This window comes from Salvelinus sp. IW2-2015, linkage group LG28 (assembly GCF_002910315.2).
Source record: "Salvelinus sp. IW2-2015 linkage group LG28, ASM291031v2, whole genome shotgun sequence".
NCBI classification, from domain to species: domain Eukaryota; kingdom Metazoa; phylum Chordata; class Actinopteri; order Salmoniformes; family Salmonidae; genus Salvelinus; species Salvelinus sp. IW2-2015.
In genome coordinates, this window is record NC_036868.1 from 28,451,135 (window position 1) to 28,468,928 (window position 17,794).

Consider the following 17,794-nt stretch of genomic DNA (forward strand, 5'->3'; position numbering starts at 1 on the left):
GTGAGTGTGTTAGGTGAGTGTGTTAGTGTGTGAGTGTGTATGTGTGCAAGAGTGTAGTGTAGGGGATATACTGTAAACAGGGCTGAAGAGTGACTGGTAGCAGGAATATATAATTCTTATGGTAATAGACTAACAGTAATTACAATCAATAATCAATGAACAGGCGGTATTGGTAGTAATAAATCAAATGAATATATTTTAACCTGCAGTGTTTGTGTGAGGGGGAACGTAGTTATTAGCCATTTAACAGTCTTATAGCCATGGGATAGAGCTGTTTAGGAGTCTGTTTTTCTGAGCCTTGATGCACCGGTATTGCTGCCGGACGGGAGCATGGGAGAACAGTCCCCTCCAAGGGAGCACCAACAGTTAATACAATGCCATCAATGCCCGCTACATCATGAGTGCTTCCATGAGGTCATCATTGTTCCCAGTACTGGTAGTGTCCCCTGTCCTCCGTGTGTTTCCATGTGTGACTGACAGGTCTTGCTCTTTGTTACCACAGTGTTAGGGGATAAAGGTGCCTCGTCTAGCATCAAGGACAGGTGTGGTTATACTGTACCTGTGGGACAGGTACTGTACAGGACAGTGGAAACTGAGTCCTGTGTCTGTGTTTCTAGACTGCAAGTGTGGAATGGATACAGTGTGTGTGTGTGTGTGTGTGTGTGTGTGTGTGTTGTGTTGTGTTTGTGTGTGTGTGTGTGTGTTGGTGTGTGTGTGTGTGTGTGTGTGTGTGTGTGTGTGTGTTGTGTGTGTGTGTGTGTGTGTGTGTTGGTGTGCGTGTGAAATAATTACAGTTCCTCCTTAGTTCTGTGTCTTCCTTACAGGACACATACAGTAATGTACAGTATGATCCACTTTTATATATTTTCTTAACTGTATTTCTTGAACTGCGTTGTTGTCACGCGCCTGAAACATAGTTGTTTTTTGTATGTTTTATGTTGTTTGGTCAGGGTGTGATATGAGTGGGCATTCTATGTTGTTTGTCTAGTTTGTCTATTTCTATGTGTTTTGGCCTGATTATGGTTCTCAATCAGAGGCAGGTGTTTGTCGTTGTCTCTGATTGGGAGCCATATTTAGGTAGCCTGTTTTGTATTGTGGTTTGTGGGTTATTGTTCTGTTCCTGTGTTTATGTTCAGTTACGGGACTGTTTGGTCGTAGTTCGTTTTTGGTTTATTGTTTTTGTTCGTTATTGTAAGTATTCTATTAAATAATAGCACCACGCTGCATCTTGGTCCTCCTCTCTTTCGCCGACGAAGATCGTGACAGTTGTGGTTAATGGCATTAGTAAGCGTTTCACAGTAAATCTAACACTGCTGTATTCGGCGCATTGTGACAGATACAATTTGATTTGATTTGATTTGATTTGACTATGGGACACACGATAAAAATATTTCCAATAAATAGATCCCACTAAATCAGTACATTTAAACTCTAGGAGTCATAAGAGTTCTTTTCAGTTCATGATTTTGATGAGATTCATGGCCAGAGCCCCATTTCATTATAATGCCCAGTTGACTCCATTATAACCAGTCTATTATATGAAAGACTCATGTTAATACATCAAATAGGTGGCTGATGTATGGCCACACACACACACACGCATGTACAGACATACACACACAGGCGATCAACATCACACACACACACACACACACACACACACACACACACACACACACACACACACACACACACACACACATTCACAACATGTGTTATGACGATGGATTAAGGGTCCTAGCCTAGCCAGGCAGACTGGTCAATGTGAAATCAATATCACCTACGCATTATTAGCCCACACATTATTCAGCAGAAAATACAACACCACACAGAGAGAGAAGGCTAAGGTCGGGTCTACACTTGACACCTACATGCGACTTATGCTATCAGAATACGAAGATCGCATTGAAAAGACGGGTTAGTGGTCTGGGTTAGGGTTAGTGGTCTGATTGTGTTCAGATCTGGCTGATCACAGGTGGTCAGGGATGCATTGTGTGCGGATTTCTCCTCAGTCTGGATGCAATCAGGCTACCGAAAGCGCATACAGTGGGCGAAGTCATCAACACTTCTCCCACAAGTCCAGAAAACGGTTGTTTTGGGACCGAGACGCACCTTTTCATTATAAAGTTGGAGGGAATATGTTCATAACGCGTGAGAAACGTGTTTGCTGGCTAGCTAATATTTATATACATTTTGGGGGATTTGGCTAGAGTTATGCTAACACGTATGCAATGCTTTTAGCGTCGCTTGCTAGCTTGCTGGCTAGTCACAGAGGTTATCTGTCTAGTTAGCAACAGCAGTTAGCAACTGCCAACAGTTGCTGTTGTGTTATGATCGTACTTAGCCTATTCCACCGTTTGTAGAACGCATACTGGCATTTGAATATAACACAGGGAAAGGGAATCCGGACACGCTGTGGACACGGTAGACACATTTAAATGTAGGTGTAGACGCATGACACGTTCAGAATTCCATGATCAGAACTCTATGATCAGAATACTAAAGCTGCATGTGCTGTCAAGTCTAGACACGGCCTAATAGTCATCCGCAGAAAGCACTGCCTGGAGGCTGGCACATACTGCTGTAACACATTCACTCCATACAGACTTGTAGACTATGGTGCCAGCTACAGGAGTAGTAAGGTCTGTTCAAATGCATGGTGTGTACAGTAGATGATGATTACGATGATGTCTTTACTTTAGCTGTTATTTATTATGATGATAAAGATGTATATTTTCTATATGGTGTTTGAGCGTAATGGTGTACGTAATGATTATGCTGACAATATTGATGTCTGCTTTGGTATTGTTTTCGTTCACGACAGTGTTTTAACGATGGTGTTGATACATGCACATTCGTAACGATGCTGAGGATGTTTCAGCTGTACTGATGGAGTTGTCGACTCACTTCCTAAAAGTGGGGATTCCATGGATGGATCGCCCCGGTGACACTCCTGACCCCTGGCTGTGTCCGGAGAGCAGACTGTCCGTCTCAAACTGGAACGTTCCCTCCGGGTCACCCGGAATGTCCAGGAATTCTCCGTCACTCCAAACCCCCACAGTCCCATCCATGGTCGTGTACTTGATGTATATGGTAACACTGGTCTGGAATGGAAGAGTCAACCAATGAATTAGGCAAAACAAACTAGAAACACACTATGGTCAGACAGTAAATTAACAACAACTAATGAAGGCTTCATAGAGCATGTATAAGCACTACATAGATGCTCCACAAATCATTCATAATCAATTTCATATTGCTTAAAATAAATGGTAATATAAAAGTGGCAGTGAAAGAGGTAGCCAAGATCCTTTGCTCTAATCTTTTCTTGTTTTGTTACGTGACATGTATGCCTCAGGATTGAGGCATCCAGGATTAGTTACCCTCTCTGCTGGTATGTAAGTCAATGGGCGAGAGCGAGAGGGAAACACACTAGGGGTAACTCAACCCAACTCTCCCCTTGCCAGTTCTCCATGACAGGGTGGGTAACACATCTCCAAACTGTCCCCATAGGACTTTTGACATCTGTAGTTAAACTCATAATGTTCATAATGACATCTTTAATTAAACTGGAACAAAGAATCCATTCTTGGTTGAAATTAAACTAAAATTGACTTCCGGCTTTCTTGCCAAGTGAATATGGGGGGAAAAAGTGTGACAAAGGTAAATTTGTGAGACAGAATCTGCCTACAATTTCAGTAAAACAGTTGTTGTAAAGCTCAATATTGGTTGACAGAGACCGTTGTGGTCACTTGCAGCACAAAGATACATTTGGTTTGACAGTAAGTGCTTAGATTGATCTGAACAGGAAGATGTAGAGACAGAGCAATTTTTCTTTCCTGTCTTCAGGGGACTTTTACACCTCCCTGGACAGTCAACTGATCTTTATTACAACCCAAGCAATTTGTTACATTCTTTCTCTCGCTCTCCTTTTCTCTCTTTCCCTCTTTCTCCTCTCTCTCTCTCACTCTCTATCTCTGCCCTGTGACTGCAGAGCCAGTGAAGTTAGAGGCTTTACCATGGTATCCCCGCATCTTTCAGCAGGACGCGGTAAATAGAAACACTTCTGTTCAGTTAAAACACAGGTGAGACTCTGGGCCGGCTGTGTTCATCTACACTCCCTCGTCAGGGACAGAGAGGTGTGTGTGTGTGTGTGTGTGTGTGTGTGTGTGTGTGTGTGTGTGTGTGTGTGTGTGTGTGTGTGTGTGTGTGTGTGTGTGTGTGTGTGTGTGTGTGTGTGTGTGTGAGCACGCCCAAGGCCATTCTGACTTGTGTGTGACATCATCGCTATAGAGCCATTTCCTGGCTGCGTCATGACAAGTTGCAGATACCAGCTCTGTTTACTAGCAGTGGATACGACCACATGCAACTTCAAATGCCGCTTGTGCAAGTAAACAAACACGTAATCAGATGGTTATCGTCTACAACATCGCTATGTCACCAGAGAATTGATTATCCTAAAAGTTAGCTAGCCAGCGAGGCTAGGTAAAATATCACAACTAGAGCTAGATAAAGACAGAAAATACTTGTTGACCATAACTATAGCCATCAGTCTTGTGTGTTTTCATGGTTATCACTCATTCCCTGTTAAGTTTGTCAAGGTCCCAACATCAGCGTTAGCTATTGTTAGCTATTGGTGCCGGGATAAGCTCTCACACAGTCTCTCTCTGTTTCTCTGTCCTCCTCTCTATATCTCTTTTGATCTTTCCATCCCTTGCTCCCATTATCTCACACTTCCTCTTTTTCATTCTCTCACATACTGTTTCTTTCTGAATACAGTGCATTCGGAAAGTATTCAAACCCCTTGACTTTTAACACATTTTGTTACGTTACAGCCTTATTCTAAAATTGATTAAATGTTTTTTTCCCCCCTCATCAATCTACACACAATACCCCATAATGATGAGGCAAAACCAGGTATTTAGAAAGTTTAGCAAATGTATAAAAAAAAAAAAACTGAAATATCACATTTACATAAGCACTCAGACCATTTACTCAGTACTTTGTTGAAACACCTTTGGCAGCGATTACAGCCTCGATTCTTCTTGGGTATGACGCTACAAACTTGCAAGCTCTGTCAGGGTGGATGGGGAGCGTTGCTGCAGTGCTATTTTCAGGTCCCTCCAGAGATATTCAATCGGGTTCAAGTCCGGGCTCTGGTTGGGCCACTCAAGGACATTCAGAGACTTGTCCCGAAGCCACTCCTGCATTGTCTTGGCCGTGTGCTTAGGGTCGTTGTCCTGTTGGAAGGTGAAGAACCGTTGCCCCAGTCTGAAGTCCTGAGCGCCCTGGAGCAGGTTTTCATCAAGGATCTTTCTGTACTTTGCTCTGTTCATCTTTCCCTCGATCCTGACTAGTCTCCCAGTCCCTGCCACTGAAAAATATCCTCACAGCATGATGCTGCCACTATCATGCTTGACCGTAGGGATGGTGCAAGGTTTCCTCCTGACGTGACGCTTGGCATTCAGTCCAAAGAGTTCAATCTTGGTTTCATCAGACCAGAGAATCTTGTTTCTCATCGACTGAGTCCTTTAGGTGCCTTTTGGCAAACTCCAAGCGGGCTGTCATGTCCCTTTTACTGAGTAGTAGCTTCAGCTTGGCCACTCTACCATAAAGGCCAGATTAGTGGAATGCTGCAGAGATGGTTGTTCTCCTGGAAGGTTCTCCCATCTCCACAGAGGTTCTCTGGTGCTCTGTCAAAATGACCATTGCGTTATTGGTCTCCTCCCTGACCAAGGCCCTTCTCCCTCGATTGCTCAGTGTTGGCTGGGCGGCCAGCTCTAGGAAGAGTCTCGGTGGTTCCAAACTTCTTGTATTTAAGAATGATGGAGGCCAATGTGTTCTTGTGGACCTTCAATGCTGCAGACATTTTTTGTTACCTTTCCCCAGATCTGTGCCTTGACACAATCTTGTCTCTGAGCTCTACCGACAATTTCTTGGACCTCATGTCTTAGTTTTTGCACCTGAGCTCAATTTCGGGTCTGATAGCAAAGGGTCAGAAAACTTTATTTGTAAACCTTTCTAAAAACGTGTTTTTGCTTTGTCATTATGGGTTATTATGTGCAGATTGATGAGGAAAAAAGATAATTTAATCAATTTTAGAACAAGGCTGTTTAGTAACAAAATGTGGAAAAAGGGAAGGGGTCTGAATACTTCCCAAATACACTGTATGTGGCTGTTGGATCAATACTCACCTGAGGTCAATAAAATACTTGTCTTTTTGGCTGTGTTCGGTATATACTGTATGATGTCTATAGATCAGTATGGAGGATTCTCATTCTTATGGCTATAGTTATCTAAACTGATCAGGAACCAGTGTTGGGAATTACCCTGATGGCGGTGTTGTTGTCGTCGATGAGTGTGTCTGTCACCTCTAGCTGGCCCTCCTCCGCCACCTTCTGTAGAACCATCTTGAAGGTTCCAATGACTCTGGAACAACAGAACCACAAGAACCATGAGCAACCACTGTTTCACAAAAAGAGCAGAATATTCCTGATTCAGTGGGTTGTGGCATAGGACTGTGCCTTGGCTAAAAACACTGGTGTTGTTATGTGATTGTTCAGAGAGAAGGCTTCAAGTAGGCCACATTTGCATTTTAGCTGGGTTTGGTAGGTTCCATTGAATTAGGTTGATAGTGCTGTCCTTGCACAGCTCAGTCTGTCTCTCTGTATCTATCTCTCTTTTCACTGTCTTCCTTGACTATGTGACATTCCCATACGTGTGTGTGTGCCTGTGTGTGTCTGTGTGTGTCTGTGTGTGTATGTGTGTGTATGTGTAGGCAGACTGATGGAAACTGGCTCTGACAGCCAGGGAGAGTGTGTCATTGTCGTTGGCCGCTACAACAACTAACCAGTAAAGAGGAGCAGACGGAGAAATAGACTCTTATTAGAACTCAGAGATAGAGCTACAGACACAGACGCAGATACGGACGCACACAAACACGGAATAAAGGGTAACACACACTATTTGCTCTATACTCTTTCCATTTTCTCTATTCCGATACTGATATTGTCACGTTTCCCTGTGATCTCATGCCTGTTTCTCTCTCAGAGAGAGGATACAGCTAAATACAGGGCCTCAGAATATTAAACTGCAAAAAATCAAACCCAGCCAGGTCGCTCAAGATCCACTGCGAAATTAGACGTCCGCGCAGGTAAGCAGGATGTCAGGAGATTACTTCAAAACCGGCCTCTAGGGGCAATGGTGAGCACAATTACAAATATTTTGTCTTGAGATTTGCTAGGGTGTTGTGGATGGGCGTAAACTGCCAGCTCCGGGTCCGAGGGTCGCGTGTTCAATCCCAGTGCTGGGCAATCCCAGTGCAAACCTTAACCCCTTAACTATTCAGAATTAATGCCTGAACTTAACCTTCAAAATGTTACGTTCATGGACAAGGGATTGGACGTCTGATTCTGCAGTAAGACAGTCAGAGCTTGTTGTCAAACCAGCAGGTCTGTTCTCGACAAACACACACACGGACACACACAATATCCCCCGCACAGCCCCACCACCCTTCCGCCAGTGAGTACTTGTTGAAGTTAAGTAGCAACCAACTCTATCCCCATTCCAACACCTGACAGTTATTTCCTTATAATATTGTCGGGGGAAACTCATTAGCTGCTATCGCTGCCCTGAGGAAAAACAACTTTAACAAAGTGTCTAAGAAAACGTCGGTGATTTATTCCTTTAGCATATCAACTTTAGAGTGCTGTTAGCTTCCTGTCCTTTAGCAAAGTTGCCTGAAATGAATTGCTGCCTAGAAAAACAACATTTTATTATTTTCAATTGTTTTTGACCCTCAAAAGAAGCCAAAGGCTGCAAATGACTTTATTGGGCATAAGCCTATCTCAATTCCCATTCTCTAAAATTCCATAGTTTCACAATGTACCAGACTGCATACAGAAATATGGGTTACACTCTATGACCAACAGGTACAGTATAAAGGATTCATTAAGTCTTCATAGAGCATTTATAAGGCCTTCATATGTGCTTCACAAATCATTTACAAGCAAATGTAATTTGCTGTTTGTTAAAAGTGGGAGCGAAACCTGGTACCCTTTGTATTCAGTCAGAGAATTATAAAGGTGTGAATAATTTATATAGTTTCCCCCGGACAATATTGTAGCAGAGTAATCAATCACACACCACACAAAGACCCAGTATACTACTACTATATATATCCACACACACACACACACATTAATCACTGGGAGCCCAACTACACGTAATATAAACCACAGTCAATAGTATCACACTCTGTCACATACACACACACACTGGAGGAGGTTGAGGGGGGTATTTCTCCTAAGGGATGGTCAGTAACAGTGAGAGAGGCCTGGGCATTATGAGAAGTGACAGGCAGGGAGCAAACTTGGGCTATTAGGATATGTGTGAGTGTGGGTGTGTGAGTGTAGAGAGAGAGAGTAAGAGAGAGGCTATTTGGTCCTTTCACTTAAAAGACCAATCACAAACCACCATTGTGTTCATCACTCTAAATTCTCTGTATCCACTTTTCTTTCACCAACCATCGTATCTCTCTTACCTGGTTGCATCCAGTTCAAACTTTTCAACTTTGTGCAGCTAGTTGCAAGCAACAGCCAATCAAAACAAATACTTTTGTCACATGATCCATTGAAGTTWCAGAATTCTAACCAGTTGTCATGTCAACACAGCTGCCTGCCACTGCCAGTGTGCATAAAGGTTGACAGAAGAGACATTAGCAGAACGGGAGATATCTACAAATTGGCATCATGGCTAGTCAAATGAAGATGGTTTGGCAGTCAATAAATGCAATTATTGAAGTGAACCCAAACCTTTCCCTGACCAGTTTCAACTGAAATTGTTCACCCTGAACTGTGCTAATTAGCTAGCTAACGTTAGCTTAATTCCTTGCTAGCATGGTTAGCTCGTTACTAGCTAGCCATGTTGATGTTCTCAATGTCATTTTGGCTAGCTAGCTAAATTGTACAGACTGCATTTTGTCTATATCCATGCTGTTACAATAACCAAACAATTGGACACACAAATAATTGGTGAAACCACGATGTAATGCAGCAGCACAACATGGGGTGAGTGCAGAATTCCCCAAAAATATGACAGAAGCAGCCTCAATTTGATTTGCTGTTCCATGCAATTTGTTTGTTGCGTCATGTAACGTTAACAGCAAAGTTGCTTGAGATGATGTAACTTGCATCTGGAACTGCAACTAAAAGTGTGTGAAAGTTGCTTTGTGTTTCAAATGTCATATTATGTTCAAATAGTTAAAGTACAAAAGGGAAAATAAATACAAATAAATATGGGTTGTATTTATAATGGTATTTGTTTTTCACTAGTTGCCCTTTTCTTGTGGCAACAGGTCACAAAAATCTTGCTGCTGTGATGGCACACTGTGTAATTTCACCCAATAGATATGGGAGTTTATCATATTTTTTTCTTTTTTCGAATTCTTTGTGGATTTGTGTAATCTGGGGGACATATGTGTCTCTAATATGGTCATACATTTGGCAGGAGGTTAGAAAGTGCAACTCAGTGTTCACCTCATTTTGTGGGCAGTGTGCACATAGCCTGTTTTGAGATCCAGGACTGCATATGGCAGCCTTTCACAATAGCAAGGCTATGCTCACATGCTCTGTACATAGTCAAAGCTTTCCTTAAGTTTGGGTCCGTCACAGTGGTCAGGTATTCTGCCACTGTGTACTCTCTGTTTAGGGCCAAATAGCATTCTAGTTTGCTCTGTTTTTTTTCGTTAAATCTTTCCAATGTGTCAAGTAATTATCTTTTTTGTTTTCTCATGAGTCTAATTGTGTTGCTGTCCTGGGGCTCTGTGAGATTTGTTTGTGTTTGTGAACAGAGTCCCAGGACCAGCTTGCTTAGGGGACTCTTCTCCAGGTTCATCTCTCTGTAGGTGATGGCTTTGTTATGGAAGGTTTGGGAACCGCTTCCTTTTAGGTGGTTGTAGAATTAAATGTCTCTTTTCTGGATTTGGATAATTAGCGGGTATTCTGCTTTGCATGCATTATTTGGTGTTTTAGTGTGTACACTTGGGATATTTTTGCAGAATTCTGCATGCAGAGTCTCAATTTGGTGTTTGTCCCATTTTGGGAATTCTTGGTTGGTGAGCGGACCCCAGACCTCACAACCGTAAAGGGCAATAGGTTCTATAACTGAACAAGTATTTTTTGCCAGATCCTAATTGTATTTCGAATGTTATGTTCCTTTTGATGGCATAGAAGGCCCTTCTTGCCTTGTCTCTCAGATCGTTCACAGCTTTGTGGAAGGTACCTGTGGCGCTGATGTTTAGGCTGAGGTATGTGTCGTTTTTTGTGTGCTCTAGGGCAACAGTGTCTAGATGCCATTTGTATTTGTGGTCCTGGCAACTGGACCTTTTTTGGAACACCATAATTTTTGTCTTACTGAGATTTACTGTCAGGGCCCAGGTCTGACAGAATCTGTGCAGAAGATCTAGGTGCTGCGTAGGCCCTCCTTGGTTGGGGACAGAAGCACCAGATCATCATCAAACAGTAGGCATTTGACTTCAGATTCTAGTTGGGTGAGGCCGTGTGCTGCAGACTGTTCGAGTGCTCTCGCCAATTCGTTGATATATATGTTAAAGAGGATGGGGCTTCTGCTGCATCCCTGTCACACCCCACGGCCCTGTGGAAAGAAATGTGTGTGTTTTTTGCCAATTTTAACCGCACACTTTGTCACGCCCTGACCTTAGAGATCCTTTTTATGTCTCTATTTTGGTTTGGTCAGGGCGTGAGTTGGGGTGGGCATTCTATGTTTTGTGTTTCTATGATTTTCTATTTCTATGTTTTGGCCGGGTATGGTTCTCAATCAGGGACCACTGTCTATCGTTGTCTCTGATTGGGAACCATACTTAGGTAGCTCTTTTTTCCACCTGTGTTTGTGGGAAGTTGACTTTGTTTAGGGCACATAGCCTTTGAGCTTCACGGTTTGTATTTGTAATGTTTATTGTTTTGTTCGGCGTCATTTTGACTTAATAAATAAAATGTACGCTCACCACGCTGCACCTTGGTCCACTCCTTTCAACAGCCGTGACACACCTGTTGTTTGTGTACATGGATTTTATATTGTTTTTCCCCCAACACCACTTTCCATCAATTTGCATAGAAGACCCTCATGCCATTTCTTAAAAATCAACAAAGCATGAGAAGACTTTGCCTTTGTTTTGTTTTGTTTGTTTGTCAATTAGGGGGTGCAGGGTTAATTTGTGGTCTATTGTACTGTAATTGTGTAAAAAGACAATTTGGCATTTGCTCAGTACATTGTTTTCACTGAGAAAATGTATGAGTCTGCTGTTAATGATAATGCAGAGAATTTTCCCAAGGTTGCTGTTGACGCATATCCCACGGTAATATGTCTCCACTTTTGTGGATTGGGGTGATCAGTCCATGGTTCCAAAAATTGGGGAAGATGCCAGAGCTGAGGATGATGTTAAAGAGTTTAAATTTAGCCAATTGGAATTTGTGGTCTGTATATTTTATAATTTCATTGAGGATATCAGCAACACCACAGGCCTTTTTGGGTTGGAGGGTTTGTATTTTGTCCTGTAGTTCATTCTGTCACGTTCCTGACCTGTTTTCTGTTGTTTTTATATGTGTTAGTCGGTCAGGGCGTGAGTGTGGGTGGGCATTCTATGTTATGTGTTTCTATGTTGGTTAATGGGTGACCTGATATGGTTCTCAATTAGAGGCAGGTGGTTTTCATCTCCTCTGATTGAGAACCATATTAAGGTAGGTGGTTTCACATTGTTTGTTGTGGGTGGATGTCTCCTGTGTCTGTGTCGTTATTGCACCATACGGGACTGTATCGTTCGTTCGTTCGTTCGTTCATTTATTTATTTGTAGTCTGTACTTGTTTGTGCGTTCTTCGTTGTATGTAAGTTCGTAAGTCAAGGTCTGTCTACTTCGTTTGTTGTTTTGTAGTGGGTTAAAGTGTTTCCGTGTTTTTTCGTCTTTTCTTTAAATAAATATAATGTCAAATTACCACGCTGCGTTTTGGTCATCCGATCCTTCTCGCCTCTCCTCGTCTGATGAGGAGGATGAAGTAGAAGAGCGTTACACATTCAATGTAATTGGAGAATCCAGTGGGTTCTGGCAGTCTTTAATTTGTATTTGATCATGTATATGTTTTTGCTATTTGTTCTTTGTAATAGGGACAAAAATATGGTTTACCCATACATCTCCGTTTTGGATAGATAACTCTTTGTGTTGTTGTTTGTTTAGTCTTTTCCAATTTTCCCAGAAGTGGTTAGCGTCTAAGGATTCTTCAATTACATTGAGCTGATTTCTGACGTGCTGTTCCTTCTTTTTCCATAGTGTATTTCTGTATTGTTTTATTGATTCACCAGAGTGAAGGTATAGGCTCAGGTTTTCTGGGTCTCTATATTTTTGGTTGGATAGGTTTCTCAATTTCTTTCTTTTGTTTTTAATTCTTCATCAAACCATTTGTCATTGTTGTTAATTTTCTTCGGTTTTCTGTTCAAAATGTTTTGATTTGATATGGAAGCTGAGAGGTCAAATATACTATTTAGGTTTTCTACTGCCAAGTTTACACCTTCACTATTCCAGTGAAACGTTTTGTCCAGGAAGTTATCTAAAATGGATTGAATTTGTTGTTGCCAAATAGATTTTTGATTTCCACACTACTTTCCTTCCATCTATAGCATTTCTTAATATTATTCAGTTCCTTTGGCTTTGATGCCTCGTGAGTATTGCTTTGTTCAAGTAGACAGTGATTTTCAAGCACACTGTGATTTTCCTGTGATCTGATAGGGGTGTCAGTGGGCTGACTGTGAACAATCTGAGAGACTCTGGGTTGATGTCAGTGATAAAGTAGTCTACAGTAATACTGCCAAGAGATGAGTTATAGGTGCACCTACCGTAGGAGTCCCCTCAAAGCCTACCATTGACTATGTACATACCCAGCGTGCTACAGAGCTGCAGGAGTTGTGACCCGTTTTTGTTGGTTATGTTGTCGTAGTTCTGCCTATGGGGGCATATGGGGGAGGGAATGCTGTCACCTCCAGGTAGGTGTCTCTCTCTCTTTCGCGCTCTCTCTCGTTCTCACACTCTCTCACTCTCTCTCTGTATCTCTCATGCTTTCCCTCTCTCCCCATTCTCTCTGTGCCTGTAACCTCCGTCTCTCCCTCCCTCCTGAGAGATGGATGCAGTGTGCAGCAGAATACTGCAGCCAAATAATAACAACTGCAGCCAAATGAAGGAACCATTAGTCAACACAGACATATAATTCAATAGAGGACAAACTTTATTGACAGAACTTAACACCAGGTTTAATCCTCACTGTCACAAATCATCCCCCCGCCAATGCAGACAGCTAGGCTTCATCTGGAAGTAGCTAAGTCTTTCCATACTGAGTACTGAATAATACATGTCCTGTTTGGCTCATAGCCAGAATACCTTGGATTATTCTCTAGTTTGGAGTATAGCTTATCTCTTTTTTCATAGAAAAGAAAACCGAGGTCAACTTTTATTGCATCCATCTATTTGGTACAGGAGGATACAGGAAGACAGTCTGTCCCCTTCACTGTTCTCTCTCCTCCACCCCTTTCTTCTCTTCCCCCCCATCTTCCTCTCCTCTCTACTCTGTCCTTTTGTTATCACGATGGTGATCGATACCTCGATACCTCCTCAGAAAAGTGAACGGTTTGTCGGTTCCTTTCAGCCTTTGTAACGCGTGTACAACTCCTGAATAATTGAAGAAAACCAGCCTATCATGTTCTGGCTCACTTTTTAGCTCTTCAAAAGGTGCCATTCATTATTGATCCTGACGTGCCAAACAATTTACTTTCATCTGCTTCATAATTTAGAGCAGAGGTCATCTCCTTCCTTCTCAAGTGAAATACATTTTTCTTTCTAGGTCAACCCTCAATCTCAAGTTAGCTGGCTTTAAAAAATGAATWAAAAAATGTACCTTTATTTAACTAGGCAAGTCAGTTAAGAACAAATTCTTATTTACAATGACGGCCTACCTGGGAAGAYTGMGTTAACTGCCTGGTTCAGGGGCAGAGCGAKAGATTTTTACCTTGTCAGCAACCTTTTGGTTACTGGCCCAACGCTCTAACCACTAGGCTACCTGCCGCCCCGGCTTCTATCGAGTAATACATTAAATTGAAGCTTAACTACGATAATAAGTGTTGCTGTTCGAAGACATGAATGCAGAGAAGATCTTGGAGTATGAGTGGGAAACAATACAAGAGGTTGTTTAGTATTCACTCATAGAAATGACTGTATGCTTACACTTGCATGTGATTTAGTTATCATCATCACATTACAAAGCAGTGCCCCCCGTTGGCCAACAGTGAGACATGAATAAAACTTGTCACACACACACACACACACACACACACACACACACACACACACACACACACACACACACACACACACACACACACACACACACACACACACACACACACACACACACCACACACACACACACACACACACAATCTCTCTTGTCTGCCACCCCTATAACACTAGGGTTATTGTTATACCCCTGTAAAAGTTAAGAGGCAGTTTATGAGTTCTCTATGTGAGGGGCAGCTACTCTGGGGAATGACAATGACCCTCTGCACTAAAGAGCCTGATAAGGTTTCTATGTTAAAGTAGCCAATGCTTGGTTATAATACTAAATGTGAAAGTCTTGTGTAAAGAATATGTTTGGAAACATTATTTCTACTTATTGAACCCGTTATTGTTTTACAGGGAATTTATTTAATTATTTGAAGAAATTTGGATAGCTAATTCCAAATTAAAAAGTGAACTTAAAACAAGATGAAACAAATGGGTTGCATTTACATGAAATATTAGTTTGTATTTGTTAGTTATTATGTTTAACCAAAGGGTAAAAGTAAGTTGAGTGTTGAAAGATTGCAACTTCAAATATAGGTTTGGTAATAATAAAATAAAACAGTTGGCATTGAATCATATATTTGGTTTCAACAAATGTCGTATTTTTCAATTGAAAAAACCTAACTCATTTAGTTGTAACCGGTTAAAGTATTTTTTGTTGTTCGTTGATCCAAAGAGTCTTTGTTTACAGTGCAGAGGAAATGAGGGATAATAGGGATGAAGGCATGATTTGCAGTCTGTGGGAGAAGAGAGGGAGGGAGACGGGGAGAGCGGAGGCGAAAGCAGAGAGAAGCTGAGTTTGGGAGCAGAAGATACACATGAATTATACAATGTGGGGGACTTTGTGGAGGAAGGATTTCATATGCTCACATCCCTTAACACAGAATAAATTGGAGGAAAAAACTTTGAGAAGCAATAAAGTTTTGGGTTGTAATAAAGTGCAGTGTTCCCCATTAGTGCAACACCAATGGTATATGAGGTGATATTAAAGTTTTAAAATGATGCATATAACTGGCCAGGTAAACCACTAAAGTGCGCACGTGCGTGCATGTGTGTCATCATCATCACGAAACTCATTGTGTTTTGGTAGCATGACCGGTCATCCCCCCACTCCCTCTTACCCTCCATTGCCGTGAACCAAAAGGTTATGAGTTAAAATCCCAGGTGAGGACATATTGAATAATAATTACTGTAMAAATGAACATGCACAATGTAATCATGTATGTTAATGAGGGGGAAATACAGTGTGTTCGGAAAGTATTCAGACCACTTCCCTTTGTCCACATTTTATTACGTTACAGCCTTATTCTAAAATGTATTAAATAATTTTTTCCCTCATCAATCTACACACAATACCCCATAATGACAATGTGAAAACAGGTTTTTAGAGTTTTMGGCAAATGTATTACAAATAAAAAACAGAAATATCTTATTTACATAACTATTCAGAACCTTTGCTAAATGACTCAAAATTGAGCTCAGGTTTATCCTGTTTCCATTGATAATCCTTGAGATGTTTCTACAATTTGATTGGAGTCCACCTGTGATCATTTCATTTCATTTGATTGGACAGGATTTGGAAAGGCACACACCTGTCTATATAAGGTCCCAGAGTTGACAATGCATGTCAGAGAAAAAAKCAAGCCATGAGGTTGAAAGAATTGTCCGTAGAGSTCTGAGACAGGATTGTGTTGAGGCACAGGTCCCAAAGAACACTCCACCAATCAGGCCTTTATGGTACAGTGGCCAGATGGAAGCCACTCCTCAGTAAAAGGCACATGACAGCCCGCTTGGAGTTTGCCAAAAGGCACCTAAAGGACTCAGTCCATGAGAAACAAGATTCTCTGGTCTGATGAAACCAAGATTGAACTCTTTGGACTGAATGCCAAGCGTCACGTCAGGAGGAAACCTTGCACCATCCCTACGGTCAAGCATGATAGTGGCAGCATCATGCTGTGAGGAMGTTTTTCAGTGGCAAGGACTGGGAGACTAGTCAGGATCGAGGAAAAGATMAACAGAGCAAAGTACAGAAAGATCCTTGATGAAAACCTGCTCCAGAGCACTCAGGACTTCAGACTGGGGCAAAGGWTCTTCACCTGCCAACAGGACAACGACCCTAAGCACACGGCCAAGACAACGCAGGAGTGGCTTCGGGACAAGTCTCTGAATGTCCTTGAGTGGCCCAACCAGAGCCCGGACTTGAACCCGATTGATCAGATCATGACAAACAAGATTCTCTGGTCTAATGAAACTAAGATGAAACTCTTTGGCCTCAATGCCAAGCGTCACGCCTGGAGGAAACGTGCCACCATCCCAACGGTGAAGCATGGTGGTGGCAGCATCATGCTGTGGGGATGTTTTTCAGCGGCAGGGASTGGGAAACTGGTCAGGATCGAGGGAGAGATGAACAAAATACAGAGATATCCTTGATGAAAACCTGSTCCAGAGCTCTGAGGAACTCAGACTGGGGCGAAGGTTCACCTTCCAACAGGACAACGACCCTAAACACACAGCCAAGACAATGTAGGAGTGGCTTCGGAACAAGTCTGAATGTCCTTGAGGAGCCCAGCCAGAGCTCGGACTTGAACCCGATCGAACATCTCTGAAGAGACCTGAAAATAGCTGTGCAGACATGCTCCCCATCCAACCTGACAGAGCTTGAGATGATCTGCAGAGAGGATTGGGAGAAACTCCCCAAATACAAGTGTGCCAAGCTTGTAGTATCATCATATCAAATCAAAATGTATTAGTCACATGGCACCTGTCACACCTGGTCTTAGTTATCTTTGTTTTCATTATTATTTTAGTTAGGTCAGGGTGTGACATGGTGTAGTATGTGTTTTTGTATTGTCTAGGGTGTTGTATGGTTTAGGGGTTAAGTAGAGTAGATGGTTTAGTGTTCAGTGTAGGTGTCTAGGAAAGTCTATGGTTGCCTGAATTGGTTCTCAATTAGAGACAGCTGGTTATTGTTGTCTCTGATTGGGAGCCATATTTAAGGCAGCCATAGGCTTTAGCTGGTTGTGGGTAATTGTCTATGTGTAGTGTTTTGTGTCAGCACTATTTATATGTATAGCTTCACGGTCGTCAGTTTGTTATTTTGTTAGTTTGTGTATAGTTGTTCGTTTCTTGGTTTTTTCTTTCTTTTAATAAAGAAGATGTATTTTGCACACGCTGCGCCTTGGTCCAATCTCTCTCAAGAAGACGATTGTGAAGCACCGCATACAACAGGTGTAGACCTTACAGTGAAATGCTTACTTACAAGCCCTAACCAACAATGCAGTTTAAAAAAAAACAATAAGAAAAATAAATAAAAGTAACAAGTAATTAAATAGCAGCAGTAAAATAACAATAGCGAGACTATATACAGGGTGGTACCGGTACAGAGTCAATGTACG

The 17,794-nt window shown here is 42.0% G+C and overlaps 1 protein-coding gene across 1 annotated transcript in view; it reads right to left on the minus strand.

Moving 5' to 3' along the window:
* The window catches only part of LOC111954555 (otoferlin), a 137,002-nt gene that overhangs the window by 57,000 nt on the left and 62,208 nt on the right, over positions 1-17,794 (minus strand). Inside the window, exons 4-5 of the mRNA XM_023974372.3 lie at positions 6,330-6,429; positions 2,908-3,104 (exon numbers count right to left, since the gene is read on the minus strand). Of these exons, the coding sequence (XP_023830140.2) occupies positions 2,908-3,104; positions 6,330-6,429 (297 nt within the window). The remainder of the gene's footprint in view (positions 1-2,907; positions 3,105-6,329; positions 6,430-17,794) is intronic.